The sequence below is a fragment of the Hermetia illucens genome, chromosome 3, assembly GCF_905115235.1.
Source record: "Hermetia illucens chromosome 3, iHerIll2.2.curated.20191125, whole genome shotgun sequence".
Taxonomy (NCBI): domain Eukaryota; kingdom Metazoa; phylum Arthropoda; class Insecta; order Diptera; family Stratiomyidae; genus Hermetia; species Hermetia illucens.
The window spans coordinates 173,770,634-173,789,341 of NC_051851.1; the positions used below are offsets into that span (position 1 = coordinate 173,770,634).

Genomic DNA, 18,708 nt, shown 5'->3' on the forward strand with positions numbered 1-18,708 from the left:
CTCCCAGTTTCTCGTATCCTAGGACAGTTGGGGTGGTGAGTAGTTGGACTATTATCTAAAGGTTGACGGATCTTTCAGAGCGATTTTCAAGATACTTTCCTAAGGGGTTGTGTATATATCGGTTGGCCGAACCGGGGGGAGTGGGAAATTGTTGGGATTCAGCTCAATTGGTGTGAGGGCAAAATAGGTTTGCCCTAAAAATTTTGATTTCAAGGAGAATGACATGCCAGTAAGAGAGCAATTGTACACATTGGGTGACAAAAATAAACCTATTATGCGCCGGTATCTAGTTACTTTAGGAAATTGGTGGGTTTCGACCAGGGAGGCAAAAACAAATCAAAGAAGTATCTGCTGAAATATTGGCACCCCCCGGTCTATTTGACTAATCAAATTATAAAGACCTGATCGATTTAGGCACTCACTTGACAAGTTCCCGAGTGAACCAAACGTCACCTGATTTTCCCAAAAGAGTTCCATTACCGAAACCTTATTGAAGTGCTTCAGTGTTGCTCGGGAATCGGAAATAACCACCGAACCCTCACTGCCTTGGAAACTAGCCTGAGGTGGCTATAGAATCGAAAACAATCGATAGCTTCAACTCGTTAATAATTCATAGCACATTTCGGTAGAGTGGATAAACCTTGGGTTTTAGCTACCACTATTGTAGGTACATTGTGTGAGGCAAGAAAGGACGGCACCGTGCCAAAATTTTATTGCTTTATGCAAAGGTAGCTCTGTACTGCATGGAGCAGCTTCGTAAGCGCTTTTTACTTGTCCTTCGCCGGCATATTGAATGCCGCTCTCCAAGGGTTGCTATTCGATAGTGGTGGCCAGGATACAGTGAAGCATGAATACCAATAATATATCCTGTGGCAAAAATAAAGGGTTGGTTGCGCTCCACCATGCCCCCGTACATTAAAAAGTCTCATCGGATCTCACGAGGACAAACGCAATTACGAAAACAGGCTATATTTCATGCCAGCACGAACCACCCTCTGACAATTAGGACTCATCCGGAAATCATAAAACAAGCATGGGTACTGATTGCGCGGATCTACTCCTGCCTGGAGAAGGTCAAACCGACAAGAAGGATTACATAATTTGGCGTCTCAAATCTCTCGACGACGACCGCCACATCATTCGCCTAATTCTACTCGACTTCCCCCTCGCCAACATGGATTTTACGAGATGGATTTTTTACGAGCATTCCATACGAAATCACTTCACACACTTCACGTCCTGAATAATTCATTGCAAACATCTAGGACGAGTGTACGCACAGATTTATAGTATTTTTCTGGTTCCAGACGTTCGGGCGTCAGACGCGACAGAATCTCGCTGTACCATCGAGGGTGGAAATCTGGAGGTAGCGCTGAAGCGTGTAACCATATTATAACGTGAAATTGGTGACATAGAGCATACCAATATCCTGTCGCTCATACTCTTCCCACGTATATATCTGAATTGCGGCATCACTTGCGAATTAAGATATGTGGAGGCTGTATCCTGGCGCCAGGTAAAATTGGGGTTGTAACTAAGAAAATAGAAAACATGCCTGTGTAATTACCGTTCCTGAAGGGTCTGAGTTTCAAGATTTATTACTAAGGAAACGGCTAGGGATTCTGAGGTAATCCTTCACCTTTAGCGAAACAGCTCGTTTTATTGAGGACAGAAGTGCTGAGAATAATAATTTTCAAAATGGAAAGGATAATGCTCGCTACTTGAAATTCTGACGAGATTTCGGATAGCTACTAGGCTGCATGTAGAAATGCCAATTATTTATTTCTGGTCTTATTTCACGAAAGGACGAAAACTGAAATTGTAAATCCCGGAGGAACTCGACTCTCGAGGCTATTTATGTCTCCGCCTTTGCGTTATGTACTCTAAGTCATTTCACGGGAAAGCGATTATTGCCATATTCAGCCATGGAGCCATGAATCCATATCTCAGGACAATAAAAAAAAAGTTTCAGCCTTTTATATTACAAACATTGGCCTCATTATTTGAAGCTGAATGATGCGGATAAATCTGAAAAGCTGAACTGTGAGAATGATCCTTGGGAACGTTTTAAAGGACGAGGATGAAATTTCGAATAATAAGGCGCCACGTTTTCTAAGTTTTCATATAAAAGATGGAGTTGAATGGGCATTGTTGGAAAAGTTTTGAAATCCTTCTGAGAAACTCTAAATCGAACTCGCCAATTTGTTGTCCCACTGGCATGATTTAACGGACATTCCACTTCTAATGCGGGAATTCAGAAAGTTTATGAAAGGAGTTCGCCTACCACCTAGTTTTCCAGGAAAGAAAGTGGCAGTGGAGAAACTATTTGTTGCTCTTAATCGTAACTTTTTGGGTAGAAAGGGGTCGAAGGATTCTATTTAAATATGGAGGAAGAAGCTCAAAAATCAACAATGGCTCACGAAATATAGCTCGCTTTTTCTGAAGAATTCGACTATCAGCGCTTTATTGAGGACAGTTTATTCAAGGAAGGACAATCTTTTAAAAGGGTCGGGAATAACTTCATTAAACTTCTTGGGATAGGTTTTTTCAATGGAAAATAAAAATCCGTATCCGTGACTCCGACCGCGCCGACTGTCATTCGAGATTTTTCTGGTCATCGTGACATCTCTCGCCTTGGTCTTCTGTCAGGCCGTCAGATGTTTCCTCGAAAGCCCTCAGCTTCGACAAGGATACCCACTTGGGCCCGCTTTGGGCGTCAAATTTGAATGAATGCTCGCCTTGTTACAGAACTAGAAAGGGGCCCATGTATGATGGTTGCAGCGGCCTCGGAGGAGCGTCCACCCGAACGAGTACCTATGAACACTTCTCGAGGTCCTTGGGAGTGTTGACTTCCGCTGTCGCGTGTCGGGAAAGTGGAGTCGGTCGCAGCTTCGAAACCGCGTCCCTGAGCAGACACAGCTTTCCCGAGTCACCTAGCTCTACTCTGATGTCTAGCACAGGGTCTTCGGGAAGGCGCAGATTCTCTCCGTACACCATCTCCGCGGGGCTGGTCGCGAACTACTCTCGTTGCGCTGTACAGAGCCCGAAGAGGACGAAAGGTAAGGACCGCGACCACGATGGATCGTCGTGAGCCATTAAAGCTACCTTCAGCATCCGGTACCAACATTGCAGCATACCATTGGACTATGGATGGTATGCAATAGTTCTATGCCCTTTGAAGCCCAGGAGCTTTCCTAACTCCGAGAAAAAAATAGATTCAAATTGCATTCCTTGGAACACCAAAGCGCGAAATCCACTCTCGACCGAGGGTTTCGGCACATGATTGTGCCATACTGTCAGACAGAGATACTTCTTCAGGATACCGCGTGAACCTCTCGATGATTGTGGGGAAAATACTTGAATCCGTGCGAGTTTGGCAAAAGCCCGATGATGTCGAGATAGATGGTGTAGATGCGTTTGGTTGACCTAGGGAATACACCTATTTCCTTTTAAAGGTTGTTGACCTCACACCTTCTGGCATGCGATGCACTGTCTGGATCAAGAATTTACGTCCTTGTTCATGGACGGCCAGAAGTATTTATCAGAGACTAACCGGTTCGTTTTCCTCATGCCTAGATGCACATGATCGTGCATCGCTTTAAATACTTCCCTGCGAAAATCGGCGGAATGATTTTCCTGGGTCCCTTATCTGAGGTCTTGTAAAGCAAATAAAAGTTTGAGCCGAAGATAGGAAAGTCCTTGAATTTGTATTTGGAATTTGCTTTCAGGGTCTGAAGGTCTGCGTTGTCTTATTGTGCTTCGGCACGCGACCGGCGACTGTAACCTTCGAGATTTCAGACAAAGCATCAGCAACCACATTGTCTTTACCAGACACGTGTTGAATATCAAAAGCAAACTAGCTGATCTAACTCAAGTGCCGAATTTGGCGAGGGGACATTTTGCCGGGCTTTTGTGCTTGCGCGAACATAAGGTGCTTGTAGTCCGTGAACACGGTGAACGGCCTGACCTCAAGGGATATACGGAAGTATCTCATAACGAAGTAAGCGGCGAATAGCTCACGATCATAGGCACTGTAGTTATTTTGAGCTCTTTTGAAAAGAAGGTCAATGGTTGCCGGGTTTGATTCAGCCATGCGTGAAGAGCAGTGCCTTCCGCTGTTACAGAGGCATCGACGAACACAGCCAGGGGCGCATCTGGCTGAGGAAATGCCAACAGTGTTGCGTCAACAGGCGATTATTTGACCGATGCAAACGCATGGACGGCCTTAGCAGACCACGCAATTTAGCGAAAGTTTTTAATTTTGGGCCCAGATATGTAGGTATTGAGAATCGCTTGATAATGAGCGGGCAAGAAACGACGAAAAAAATTTAACAAGAACCTTCGCAGATCCTTTACTGCTGTTGGTAGAGGAAAGCTCTTTCTCGCCTCAACCTGGTCTAAGTCAGGATGAATACCATCAGGGGTTAACAAGTTGCCTAGAAATTTCACCTGCTTCTGGGGGAATCTGCATTTTTCAACGTTTAGGACAAGTCCGGTCAGAAGAAGATGTTGAAAAATGCATTCGAGACGTTCCAAGTGCTCAGATTCTGAACAGGAAGGGACGAAAACATCATCCATGTAGACAAAACAAAAGTTCAAGTTTCGTAGGACAGAGTGGATGAACATATGGAAAGTCAGTGCAGCGTTGCACAAGCCGAAAGTCATCCTAGTAAACTCGAATGGTCCAATGGCTGTGCAGATAGTCGTCTTCGGAATGCCTTCGGAGGCGACAGGTATTTGGTGATTGAATGGGACGCCTATAATCTCCACATGGCCACCATTCGCCATTTGGCTTAGGGATCAAGCGATCGTTTAAGCACCTCCGAATTCAGCCCGATGGTCTCCTCGTCGAGACCGATTAAGGCGTGATTAAAGCGGGTGGCGTCCGTCGTAACACCCACTAGCGCAGACTGCGGCTCCAACTGCCGAAACCACGCCGCCAGATTGCACCGCCAAAAGGGAGGCACCCTGACAGCGACTGCCGCTAACGGGACTCTAAACGATCAAGAATGTTGCCCAGCTGCGACCCGGCTACAACCCAATCAATATAGCCCAGACAATGTCTGTGGGAATGCCCTTGGCAACAGGTCTGGCGTGGTCACCTTCGCGACGCTCCTAACAGGGTTTACATCGTTGAGCAGCGTAATGAGGAAGTCCCGGCTGGAGATACGGTTGAGGCATCTTTATTAACGGGCCACTAATTGAGATTATGCGCTATCGAATGTCGCGGAGCTAAATTAAATAAAAGACGCCCCGGAAAGTTATCTCAATTCGCCATGAGGTAGTCCGTCTCGCGGGCTCCATACAGGGCAACTGCAGGCGCCTACGAAGTTTCACCCTCAACCAACCTGACGTGCCTGAAACTTTCAAAATGCGACGTACATTCGGCTTCTCAAGTACGCCCGGCTATCCAATCAAAAGTCACTTTGGTGTAGCGGCCGTAATTTAATTAAAATTGTTGCTTATTGGGCGTTACTTTGCTTTTCCCGTAGGCAACTGCTCCTTTAGAAAAAAACTGTTCTGCCCGAACGTATGAGGTCACCTCCTTGAAGGAACCGTTTTCCCCCACAAATTAGAAGAGCGGAATTGCTAATTATAACGTCACCACCAAGTGGTGAGGGGGGTTCTTTCCTAATGAAAACCTCCAGACGGAGAAGGATGAAAACGAGTCTCCTGTGCCTGAAAAGGGACTTGTACCAACTGGTCCTCCAGGTTGGGGGTTGGGCAGGGCTGACAAGGAGAAGAAGCCTCGAACAGGATGGACTTTATAACAACCAATCCGGTAACGACAACGTAATAACGATTTATGTATTTTCTCATGGAACGTGCACTCCCTATATAGACTGAATGCTGCCCGCCCCCCCCCCCTTGTTAAGGCTGATGTTACAGCGTTGCAAGAGATGCGCAGGACAGGGACCGGTTATAGTGATAATTCAGTAAACCATGTGCTCGGAGTAGGCTTCTTAGTCAGCCAAAAAATGAAACCCGCTTTTATCGGTTCCTGAGCTCTATGGTAAAGCCTCCTGGCCCCGAAACATGCGATTCGCAGACTTGTGATTTCGCTGCTCCACCAGTAGTTGGGTTGTCTACTAGGCATCATCGCATGCTTCCGTCACCCACCGGGTGATTTGAGTGGCTTTCTCTTTAGCCACGCCATTTAGGGATATGTCGGATTTGCGCCTCGGAAAATATGTCACCTCAAAAGCTTTCGCCGTCCAGCCTAGCAAACCACCTGAATTTTCCAAGAACTCTTTTTCCAGCTCGATTCGCCCTTGGTTTTAATGTAGATCGGCTTATGGTCGCTGTGAGTATGGCCCTCACTGACATGCCTAGCGACTCTCCTGGCTAAAGTGGCACTAACGTATCCCAAGTCGACTACAGACCCCTGGCCCCTTCCTATGAAAGTGTTCGAGTGCTTCGAGGAGAATATATCTTCTCACATTCGTTGCCCCAGTTCTCTTGCATCCAAAACCAGAGCGTTCCGCATCTGCTCATACTCGGCAACCGCAGCGTTGAGTGGAGAACAGGAGCCATAGATTTCACTTTGTTCTGATGAAGCCTTCCTCCAGCTTGTTCTCCAGAACTCAGTAGCGCTGCTTGGCCTGCTTGGTCTTTGCCATTACCGTGGTTTCACTTCGGCTCACTAATTATGGCCATAATTTGGAAAAGTAGGTTCTGCGCTGCCTGGAAATTGTTGAGGTTGATTTTTATTTTATTATTATTTTTATCTAATCTGCCATTTGTGGTCAGAACTCTTCATTATTCCGGGTACAGACTGCTGCCTGTAATGTGCCCATGGTTCACACCCTCCTTCCGTTTACACAGTAAGCAATTAGTATCTGTTCCCCAGTACTTGTTGATTTGGTCTTTCCTGCATTATTTTGACGCATCCTTTGGACTGGTGCATACCTTCGCAATGGGATCGAAGTCAAGGCATCTAAAGTATTGCTTCAGTGCTACCTACTCCCTCAGTGGACACATAATCCAGCCTATTCTTACTCTCCCCGCTGCGAACGGTGTGTGGGCTGTCTCTACTGGTACGCTGATGATGGCGGTTTGTGTAGGTTTCCCTCAGCGTTTTCACTGCTGCCTCCTGTAATCCGATAAGATCTGCTTCTCCAAAGCTAAGCGAACTTCGTCCTTCGTGGCGACCTCATCTAGACCTCATCAGAATTCGACATCCTTGAATTCCTTGAGCTCAAACAGCTGATATTATCTCCCAAGTTGGTGAATTGGGTCTACCTTCATTCTCCTGAGAATGACCCCGTTTGGAAATGATAATTACCACCGATCGCTTTTTTTCGGGATGCGACTTTCCTCCATGCATGCGCATCCGCCTTTAGATATCTGTTCCCTTTTCTTTGCGGCTGCAACAATTTCGCCGTGTTTTGATTTGTTTCGATTTTTTGGGAGTTGGGTCCGTTTTTCTTTCCGGGGTTTGATGATTCGTTCAAATTTTCACGCAGCCCCTTCACCAGTTTTTCCCCTTTCGGATTTTACACGTTATTGGAATCGCATGGCTCATTTTTTAGGTTGACGCCTTTCCTCCTTTTTCGTCCTGGGCCTTGCCGTATGCCAAACGGATGCCTTTTATCGTGGCCTTTATATTTTAGTGAATGTTCCTGCATTTCTTTATAAATACACACAGCTCCACGATCTTTTTTTTTACTCATGGCAATGAAGGCAGCTCCTGATTGATCGGTGCCTCCAACATCACTTGAGTGATTCGGCACCAAGGATTCTTTCTCATCGAAGACTCCTACTACATACTTTGTACTGGGGGCAAGGATATGCGAAGAATTGAGCTTCTTCTGAACGTGTCCGTCAATGGAACCAGTTCCAGTCCCTCCTGTACGCTTGTAACATTAGAGGTCACAGCAGCCAAGGTTCCCATTACTGGAGCATTGTGGTCGTTGGATATCGACTGTCGGGAACACGCTTGCCTACTCTCAAAAATCGCCGGTACTGCGTTTCTGAAGCCATGCATCGTAACTTCCCCTTGTGTTCCTCCATGTTTACTTTCTTTTTCTGGGTATCCTTCCTGCAGTAAAATTTTGTGCATGCCCATAATACATTCACCGAGCATTCCCTGATCCGTACCAAGGGACATGCCTGATGGAAGAATTGGCAATTCCACACAGGAGTGGGACTGGAGGTGTGGCTTCACCTAGTCTCTCAACCTCACCTGAAATGCATAATTACTAGCTCTCTATGGAAGTCCTTTCACCTTCGTCCTTCTACAACTAGAAGCGGAGATTCTAACTCTAAGATTGCATTTTAAAATCTAGAGAACGAAACTGATTTGAAAAAATGAAAATCTTTAAGAACTGACATACTGTCATGCGTCTTTGTCACGAAGGGACTGATCGTGTCTGAAGTTGACATTCAAGTGGAGTCGAGTTTTGCCAAATATTTTGAAATGTGTCTTAATATTGTCTACTGTAAAAGAAAACATCTAAATGAAAGTGATGCACCTAAAATTGAAATTGACCTTTGAATAAAAATTCCAAGATAAAACTCGGATATAAATATTTTCTATATAAAGTCATATTGTCAATTCAGACATATGGGATCCGGAGTTCACCTAGTAAAACCGGCATGGAATTGCTCCAGCAAGAAGGCGAGCTGTCACATTTTAAGTTCTGTACTTTTTGGTTCTCACTCTCACATTTTTCAATCAATGTCAAAAGAAAGATTCACATTCTGGCTAAATTGTATCTGACAGGCAGATGGACAGACAGGCAGACAAAAAGATGAGCAAAAAGGTTGACAGTGATGCTTTTCTGGAGAGGCTTTATTTTGCACAAAACACATGGCATTTTAAGGATGTAGATAAGGATAATAGTGGAAATATTTGCCTATATTGCGGTGGCTGGTGGTAGTGGGAGGGTTGACACAGTCAGTCCTTTGATTCGTTCGACAATACTACTAACAATATGATCAGACGCGATTGTAATTATGAAGGAGGACTAATGCGAAGTTATATAAAAGGAAACTCAAATTATCTGCTTAAAATGAATGACTGATAGTTTCATAAATGCGAGAGGCAAGTCACCAGCTGGTATTCCATCTATATCCTGGAGGTTGTGTGAATTTAAATGGCAACCAGGTGTTAATTGGTTCCTTAATTAACAAAAATAGTTTATGCTAGAGTTTATTTTTCTTTTTAGACAACGTAAAACTGTAACCACTGGCGGATGATAGGGCTGATGTGCCGGCACATCATCGGAGGCGCGAACCTGAACGCCATAGTGAATTCGCCTCTGCCGCCGTATTGAATGGCAGCGTAAACAGCTGACGGCCTGACAGGAGACTGGGGTGACAAATGTCAAGAAAGACATTTTGTCACAAAGCCACTCTAATATTGTTCGCCGGCCAGCAAATAGCCGTTTTTTCAAAAGGTCAACAAGTAAACGTAATGAATTTAACATTTTGGTAATCTTAAATCTGCGATACTTTTTTACGGAGAATTGCGCAATAAAATGTATGGTCGACGAAGAAAACGGATCGTTTCATATATTGGGGAAAAATGGTTCTCCAAACTGGCATCAATTAACTTAATAATACTCGTAAACGTATTACAATATCTTCGATATCCAAATGTAGACATTAATACGATTTCATGTTGAACGATAAATTGCTACCGCATTTAACTCTGACCTTTAGACGAGCCTTTGGTGATTATTTCAAAAACCGAGCCAGACAGAGGACTAATTATATCGACATTTGCTAGACGAGAGCGTACGTAATATTCAAGCCTATCGGGTCGACTTGTGCCTGCTTTTATCCGAATATAATACTCCCTAGGCAACCTCCACGTTGTTGCACTTTTCCATGAACTTTTAATTCCGTCACATTTTCCTGGAACCAATTCGCAACAAATATCGACCACAGATAAAACCACAAAACATAAATCCCCTCTCATCTGTTTAAAATCACATTGTACACGAGCGTATGGACATCCTGGAAAAAGGACGAGAAGTTGAATATTTACTTACCAACAATATTGCTGCCGTTGTTGAGAAGATGGTTTTTCTGTCGTCCATGGTTTCTATCCAGATCTTCTGAGAATCATGATTTAGTCTATAAAGAGAGAGATAAAAACGGAGGATGTATAGTAGATGTGGAATACCAAAGCTAGTGGATGGATGCAATATCCTAGCTGGTACTCGAGGTTGCTCGTACTTGTATAATGTAAATTCATGTTTCTTGTGTCTACTCGTTTTTGCTGAGAAGGAGGAACTTTTGATATAATTTAATTTGAATCCTGTCGAATGCAGGAAAGCAGAACTGTAAGTGGTCTTATAGAAAATTTCAATTGGTTTGATACTGACGAAGCTAATTTTCATGTTTTCATTCGTTGGAAGTGTAAGTAACTTTTTTTTAATGAAAATTTCTTTGTAGCAAGGAAGAAATGTAGTTTGCAGAGAAAAAATAGGTTGTTTGAACCAAGTGGGAGCGTTCTAGGAGATTTCGTTATTGACGTCGACTTTAATTTTATGAAAAGTTTAATAAGTCCCGATGGCTTAATGGGTAAGGGACTGAGCATTTGCAGCAATGGAAGGTCGCGGATCAAATATAATTGGTAGCAAAGGGATTGGCATTGTAGGATGCATGTTATATGTCAGTCGACTCAAGCGCGAATTGGCACCCATTTCAAATCCAGGAGATAACCCTGAGTGATTGGAATATTAATCAAATTATTTCCCTTCCTTCTGTTATCATCTTAGTTCTAACAAGTTGAAAATACTACCAGAAATCGGAATGCCACTGGTTATTTTTATTATTCTAACATATTCTGAGTGACAATATCTTATTCTGCTTGAAGGGCCATCGAAGCCAATAAAAGTAATAGACATGTTGGGAGATGAAATAGCGACCGTCAATAATCGAAGGACCACTCCTGTAGTAGCAGATGACAATAGTGAAGGACACTTTAAAAAAAAGGGACCTACACGTTGGTCCATGCCATCAATGTCAGTAATTATTATCTCAGTTAGTTGCTCATGGCCATGGAGTTGCACCAGGAAATAAGTATCCCTGACTTAATTTACGAATGAAAGGAATACCCTCGAATGCGAGGAGGGTTGGGATATCAGCTCCATGAAAAGAAGCTGTCAACCTGGTTATTTTGTAGAAGCTCTTCTGTAGGTAAACAGCAACGCAATAACAGCTTCAGGCTCAGACGATCCCGCCTACCAAAAAGATAGAGGGGTTGTGGTGGTCGTGGCCGATGGGAGGTTCATGGAAGGATCCGTCAAAGACTCTCCGCTACATCGAACATGTATGCAGAATTATATATTTCTGCAAGGTTTAAACCAGACTGTGCCAGAGTCCCAGGACATCATGGGAAAGCCGCGAGGGATTCGGGTACAATGCATGCAACTGCCAATATTATGGAAACTACAACCACTTTCTCTAGACGCCAAATTTCCTTGATTTCCCGAGCCAGTGGTTCATACTTCACCTTCTTCTCCATGTATTTCCGTTCAATGTTGCTACTATGGGGATAGCAACATCTATAGAATACGCTGGGCGTCCCATCGTGTCAGCTAACAGTAGGTCGGGCTTGTTGTGTGGTATGTGCCAATTAGCAGAACTATTAAGCACTGCTTGCAGCCCGAATCGGTAAACCGGACATGTTTTCGTGATTAGCCCATGTGGTGACTATGCCATCTTGAATGGCACACATAAATCTCTCCGTCTCAGCAAAGGGCTCCCCAGCATCCAGCTATCTGTTCGACAGATGCAAATCGACTAATGGCTACCAAAGACAACTTACGTGTTTACTGTGCATTGTATTCGATTTTCATTTGTCAAGACGACTCCACTAAGAAGACTGAAAGATATTTTCTTCAACTTGAGAAGAGTCAGCCCGCAATCTGCCTTACAAACAGCCGCAAGCAAAGGACTCGCCTGCTCTTTTGCTGTAAAAATAAGCGCGCAGTGAGTCTACTTGACGATGATGTTATACCGCAACATCAACCACACCCCTGCCTCCGATCTCACAAGGCATCTGCATCCGCTCCACGGCAGGATTTGGATGATGCATTCGCAATTTGGACACAGTAATTTTCCAGATCAGTCTCTGCTCACGGCAATATTCTAAATGGATAAACCAGTGAAGCTATAGCGATCACATTCAGTGCGCATACTTTATTTTTCCTCGAGAGATGCGATTCCAGCACCAGCATCGCACGTTTCTGGAATTTGGAAAGCAGGGCTTCAGATCATCAACTCGAGCATGGGGTCCTTGCAGAATTCCTAGGTACTTCTAGAAGTTTCCAGAGCCAAATTCCACCAGAATATCACGGCTTAACATGTCTACCATTCACAAACGGCTTTCAAAGTGGTCGACAGTACCAGTATACACCAAATGTGCTAGTTCGCAGCTCGCCCTCTACCATCATTGAGTAGCCATGGAAAGTGTCGTGCAGAACCAAAAAGAGCTCAACGAATTCCCCTGTAAGATGGTCCTTCGTATACAGATTGGCTCTGGGGTATTGATACCCTTAGATGAACGCACCGATAAGGTGGTATGCCACCATTTCATGACCGTTGCCAAAAGACTTTATTAGTTTCGGATCAATGCAATGCAATGCAAGACCCTGTCAAAAGCCTTGACGTAATTGTCATAGCAACTAAAAAGATTTCTTTGGCTTCTGCTTGTTGCTTTTCCTACAACTAGCGAGTCGATAGTAAGTTGATTTTTGCAAACTCTTAATCAAACTCAGCAAACTTTCTGCTCCTCGGAGGGAATGTTATGGGCCTAATAGTGGGCATTGACCCTTCCACTAATAATAGACGTTTGTAGAGGGTTGGTAAGCAACCAATCGGTTCTGTGTCTTCGGGCTCCGGCACCTTGCCCTTTTTAGGGGCAAGGTTGGAAATTTTCCGCACCGAGGAAAGGTGAAAATTAGATCAGAAATTCTGCACTCGATCTAGATCGGAACCCGTATAGTTCTTCGAGCGTTCAGTACGCTCAGCGTACTAGCCGGGTAACCCCCAAAAGTCCACTCCAATATTCTCTCGACGCTTGGCCTAGATTCGTTCAGAGATCTGAAAAAACTCCGCCTGTTCCTCGCGTGCGTTGCATTCTGAACACATCTGGACACCACAATACAGACGTGATTGTAGTTGCAACAAGGGTACATCAGCAGACGGTCGAGTCGCAACCTCATCATTAATTTGAGACAGAACTTTTGGAGTTGTTGAAAAAGCATGGAGCCTTGGAATACCTGGTCCATCTAACGGATCCATTTCCGAGAATTCTATATACCCTCTTTGAAATTCGTCCGGAATCTCAGCGGAAACTTCAGCCGCACGATGAAGAAAAGTGCTCCGGCGAATACTAAAACTATTGCCTGTAGTGGGCGTGGTATTAACGACGCCGCCTCTGCCCTCATGGACTCTTGGTCACCAGTTTCGACGTTGACCTCAAATCGAACACGCTCTCTGAAGATGACCGATCAGCTTTTTCGACGTCGTGCTGTTCATTACGGGAGACCGACCCAGTCACTAGGTCAGATGTCTTCCGAAAATTATCTGTACCGGACCTTAAGTTGCTCATTTTTCCTAATTTTGGATTTGCATTTTATACCTAGTTGCTAGGTGTAGTGATAACTTTCTCAGTGACGCTGCGGTGGTGTACAGCTATTCAAATTGAAGCTATCCCTCTTCCCAAAAGAAACAATGGCTCCAGGACAAGAAAAAATCCTGCATTTAAAACACTACAATACTCCATCAAGGGACCAGGAAACTAAGGAAACAGCAGCATTCCTAGTTAGGGTTTTAGCAGGAACAAATTATAGTGTTGGCAACCGTCAAATGCTTGGGGTCGAAATTCAGATCAGTGATACCGATATTATATGACCAGACACTTGCAGCACAAACGACCTAAACCAGACCAATAACACCAATAGTCAACCAAAATTACAGCTGAAGCAGGCAACACAGAGGGAACCCCAGGCTTCACAGCACCTCGATGCTTATTCTGCCGAGACAAAGAGGGAAATCTGACTGAATGGGAGATCCCCAACTGAATACGACGGACATATGCTGCCACCCTCAAGCATGGAAGAAACAGTCCATGCAATCCTTCGACTTAAAAACCATAAGTCGCCAGGAGCTGATGGAATTACGGCCGAATTGGTTATAGATGCAACCAACTACACCAACCGGTTCATCAACTGATGGTGGAATACGGCCATCAGTTGCGCCATCTTTTCATCGACTTTAAGGCCGCCTATGACAGCAAAGCCAGGGTAAAATTGTACGCGGCCATGCGAGAATTCGGTATCCCGGCGAAATTGAAAAGACTGATTAGGGTGACCCTAACCAATGTGCGAGGCCAGATAAAAGCAAAGGCGGCCAATTGTCATGGGTTTATGCGGAAATTCCTTCACAAACGTCTGGCAGCCCTGATGTCAGCCGATCATATAGTTTCCAAATTTCTTTGAAAGAACCTGGGGTCACCAGAGCGGCATATTTGTTGTCCCTTAAGAAGCGGGACATGGAAAACTTAGTAGGGTTTTTAACGGGACACAACTCCTTAAACTATCATATGGAAAAAATGGGGTGGCAGTTTCGGCTATGTGCAGCCTGTGTGAGGAGGAGGAGGACATGATGACTCCGCACCTTATATGCAGTTGCCCGGCCTCCTCAGATCTTAGACAAAGACACCTCGGCAAGGTTTTATGCAATGAAAAATCTGTACACTCTCTGCCTCTGGAGAATGTTCTCAGATTCGCTTAAGCCTGCGAACGCCGTAGGCGGGAAGCCATTGAGCAAGCTATTTACGGGGATAGTACAATGGGCCAAAAAAATGGCCCGTATGCTCGAAGCTCCGGCTCCCCCCCCCCCCCAAACTAAATAAGTAACCACCCGGAATCCAATGGGATGCTGGAACGCTGGCAGAGGACTCTCAAGGCCGTTAGAATGGTACATGATGACTCTTTGTGGTCGCGTGACTTTCGTTTTACTTGGCCTACATACAGCCCACCGTGCGGAGTTTGCCGCCAGCTCGGTCGAGTTAGTATACGGGGAGAATTTGAGACTCCCCAGCGACCCTGTGTTCGATACCAGGTCAGCCCTTTCCGCCATTGGGCTTTTGCGCTCTCTCTGGGACACCGGGGTCAAATGCAAATCGCCTCCACCATCCCGTCATTCTACGATGAAGGCTAACACCGCCTAATGACTGGACGTCTGCACACACGTCTTGGTTCGCGTGGATGCTTCCCGGAAGTCCTTGCAATCATCATATGAGTGTCAACAGCAAACCAAAGTACGTGTCCGTGTCCAGGCTAAAGCCTTTTTTCCCGGGGGCTGATTACTCGGAGAAGGTTTTATCGCAGAAATCCAGTGTCAGCTCGGGGTGGGGTAGTGTGGAGCCGTTTAACGGACATTCGTCCTCCACACCAGGTTAACGAGACTCACCATGGGCGGAAACTCAGCCGCCTGAATGTCGTTGGAGCTCAGCTTCAGGCGCATCATTATTTTAGCATTAAGGGTAAGTTTTTATCTTGGTGACTCCATACAATGAGTTGTATGGCTGGTCGGTCTTCCCTTCCTTTGGGGCTCATAATTTGTATATTTGACTATACCAATTTGTCTGAGATTTACATCATTGCGTCGAAAATTGTTCACATTTCCTGGAACTACAGCCCATCGTCAATTATCATGTGGCCATAAAACTCAATTGCCCTTTCCCTAAGGACTCTCATTCAATTTTTCCCAGGGCAATGTCGCACGTATTCTCCATGTGGTCATCGTTAATGCAAAATTAATTACATCACAGGTTACAAGGGTAATGAACACAACCTGGTCGAATATATTATGGCAATTAGTGCATTCAACAAACAACCCATCCAGCAGGATTTCAATCCAATCTTGATACGACTCTCATTTATCACCGCCAATCTATCATAAAATCAAAGGCGACTTTCAATTAGCCCGGGGGAGAGATACGCTGATATTCACAATCATTCCGGCAACATCACGCCACTCTTACCGAATTCACTGGAGCTCGTCCTTTCTGCTCAGCATTGTTGCTGTCTATTGAATTCCATGTTGAGTTTTTGTAAGCGCACAGAGCATGACATATGATGGATGAATTTATTATTCCAAGTTGTCCTTACACCACCCTCGGAACAACAGAAACGTACCTAATACGTGTAACTTCTACATGAAGCCCTGCGACAACCCCCAGTTACGAAGTCGGTGTTCACGTCTCCTCGCTAGGCTCCTCTGAATATCCTGTGGCGCTACACGCTCGTTACTAGCGGGAGGCGGGCGGACAAAAAAAAAACAGGCGAAAAGGTCCTGTGTGAAGGCACCAGGCATTGTGACTAATGAAATTTTAATGGGATGTAGTTACACGTGAAAAGGCGAAGCAAAGGTCCCGCATTGTGACATATTTTTGTCGTGATTTGGTGAGAGTGAATTGAGAATGATTGTCTGGATGTAAAGGAAATGAATTAATTGAATATCGAATATGGGGTGAGGGGGAAGTGGAAACGAAAATAGTGGAAAATGTTAAGATAACAAATGGTTCTTTGTTGGAAGGACTAGCAATTAGCCTCACAGGGGACAATTACCATTGGTGCTGTATTTTTCCTTTGCCTTCCCATCTGCTCGGTTTGAATCATTGCCTCCGGTATCGACCTCATCGGGGTCAAGCAGTACACTGCAGGATAGACTGACGCGGAACATAGCTCCCTGAGGCCAACCTATCTCTCTCTGAGGATTAGCTGTCTGTCCGCTGGGACGGTGGTGCCTTTTCAGGGGCCAAGCCTCTCGTCTACCAAGACCGTTAGTGAGTGGTGATAGCCACACCCTGTACGAGGTGACCCTACTATTAACAAAACGCTACGGATCTAAACTGGGGAGTCGAAAAACCCCCATACTCGTGGGAATCAAATAAGTACAAAAAAAGAAAAGAAAACGAAAACCAAATAAGCGGGGCCCCGTACCGCACAAAAGCTGGTTAATCAGGCGGAGGCACGTCTCCGAATTACTGAGAGCCAGGTGATTACACCCAAGAAGGGAGAAGTTGGGACGTCAAACAGTGGATCCAAGGTTAACATTGGTATACTGCGTGGACACCAGCCAACGAACACCACTGCTCAGGGACCAGCAAAAGCACGTCTGAGATAAATATAACAGACGTCAGGAAGGAGACATGTCTCAGTGGCTCCGGTGCTAAATGGTACCTGCGCTATTTGAAGGAAGGCCTGAAACCAGAAGAGGCCCTCAAGAAGGCTCAGGACAGACCTAAGCCATCTCTACCGGACCCGAGAAAGCGGGGAGCAACAGAGATCAGCCCGCATAAAGGGAATGCTCCCCTAAAATCCAAACCTGAACCCAAGGGGGGGGAAAACCCGGGCAGGTCAGGAGTGAAGGCAGGACCCAGGAAGCCCGCCATTAGCTATGCTAGTGCGGTCAAGGGCATTCGACTGGCCATACTGCCAAAAAGGTTTCCCGAGCAAATACTCACTCGTGAGGAGCAGGAAATCATTGAGGACCTTGTCGTCAAGCAGATGATCAAGCTTTGGACGTCGAAACTGGTGTTCACCGGGATACCCTTTCGACCAGGCCTTATACTGTTGGACTGTGCGACGGAAGACACCGCAGAATGGGTTAGAACCATAGTTCCTAGATTGCCAATCTGGCAAGGGGTGGAACTGTCAATATGTGCTGGTGATGATATACCAAGAGCCCACACGGTGACAGTTTTTCTGCCAAAAGCCGCGGCAATAGAAACGGAAGGCCTTATGAGCCTCCTAATTGCTCAGAATGAAGATCTCCATACCCGACTATGGAGAGTCTTCAGAAGCAAGGTGGAGGGAAAGGGTAAACTCCTCACGATCGGGGTAGATGACCGATCCCTGGAGGCAATTAAACGTCGGAGTTGTCATATCAACTACCGAATTGACAACATACCCGTGCATGTGCACAAGGAAAAGCCAAGGAAAGAGATCTCGGAGGAGGCATCGGGTGGAAAACTTACCGAGGTCCCTGAAGAAGTCGCGGAAGCCATAGAGGCGGAAAGAACTGGATCAACCAGGGAAATAGACCTGCTGCCCAGAGAAGAGCAGAAGCTGGACGACGCAGACCTAGGACTCCTAAGGCTCGGGGTGGACAGCGACGCGCAGGAAAGCGCCATGTTGGAGGAGGAGGGTGACACTCCGACAGTGGAGAAGAGCTTCAAACAATAACGGAGCTAATAGCCAGCACTAAGGTAGCCCAGATAAACCTCCACCATGCGAGAGCTGCATCTGCAGTGATTGTAAGGGCAAATTCCAAGGAGAACATTGGAATAGTGCTGGCTCAGGAGCTCTGGGTGTACCGGGGGCAGATTCGCGCTCTGCAAGGAGGAAGCATGCAGGTAATTTGGGATTCCTCTTGTGAAAAACCAAGAGCTCGCATAATTCTCAAACGTAATTTAAAATACATATGTCTTCCAGAGTTCTTAACCGGGGACCTTGTGGCTATCCAAGTCTCATTGGAAGCCGGGAGGAGCACTCGAGAGGCAGTTGTGGCATCGGGATACTTCCCAGGAGACGAAATCTGGGCTCCACCGGAACAAGTCGCAAAACTGATGAAGTATTGCGGGGAGTGGGCGTTACCACTTCTTCTCGGCTGCGATGCCAACGCCCACCACGAAGCCTGGGGAAGCAGCGACAGCAATCGTAGAGGTTAGTACCTTCT

At 45.6% G+C, this 18,708-nt stretch overlaps 1 protein-coding gene across 4 annotated transcripts in view; it reads right to left on the reverse strand.

The window, feature by feature from the left end:
- The window catches only part of LOC119650696 (protein madd-4), a 276,121-nt gene that overhangs the window by 172,561 nt on the left and 84,852 nt on the right, over positions 1 to 18,708 (reverse strand). For all 4 annotated transcript variants that reach the window (XR_005249352.1, XM_038053678.1, XM_038053677.1 and 1 more), the window contains exon 2: positions 9,999 to 10,083. Coding sequence is in view for 3 of the 4 variants with exons in the window: in XM_038053678.1 (XP_037909606.1) it covers positions 9,999 to 10,046 (48 nt within the window). In the remaining variant the exon portion in view is untranslated. The remainder of the gene's footprint in view (positions 1 to 9,998; positions 10,084 to 18,708) is intronic.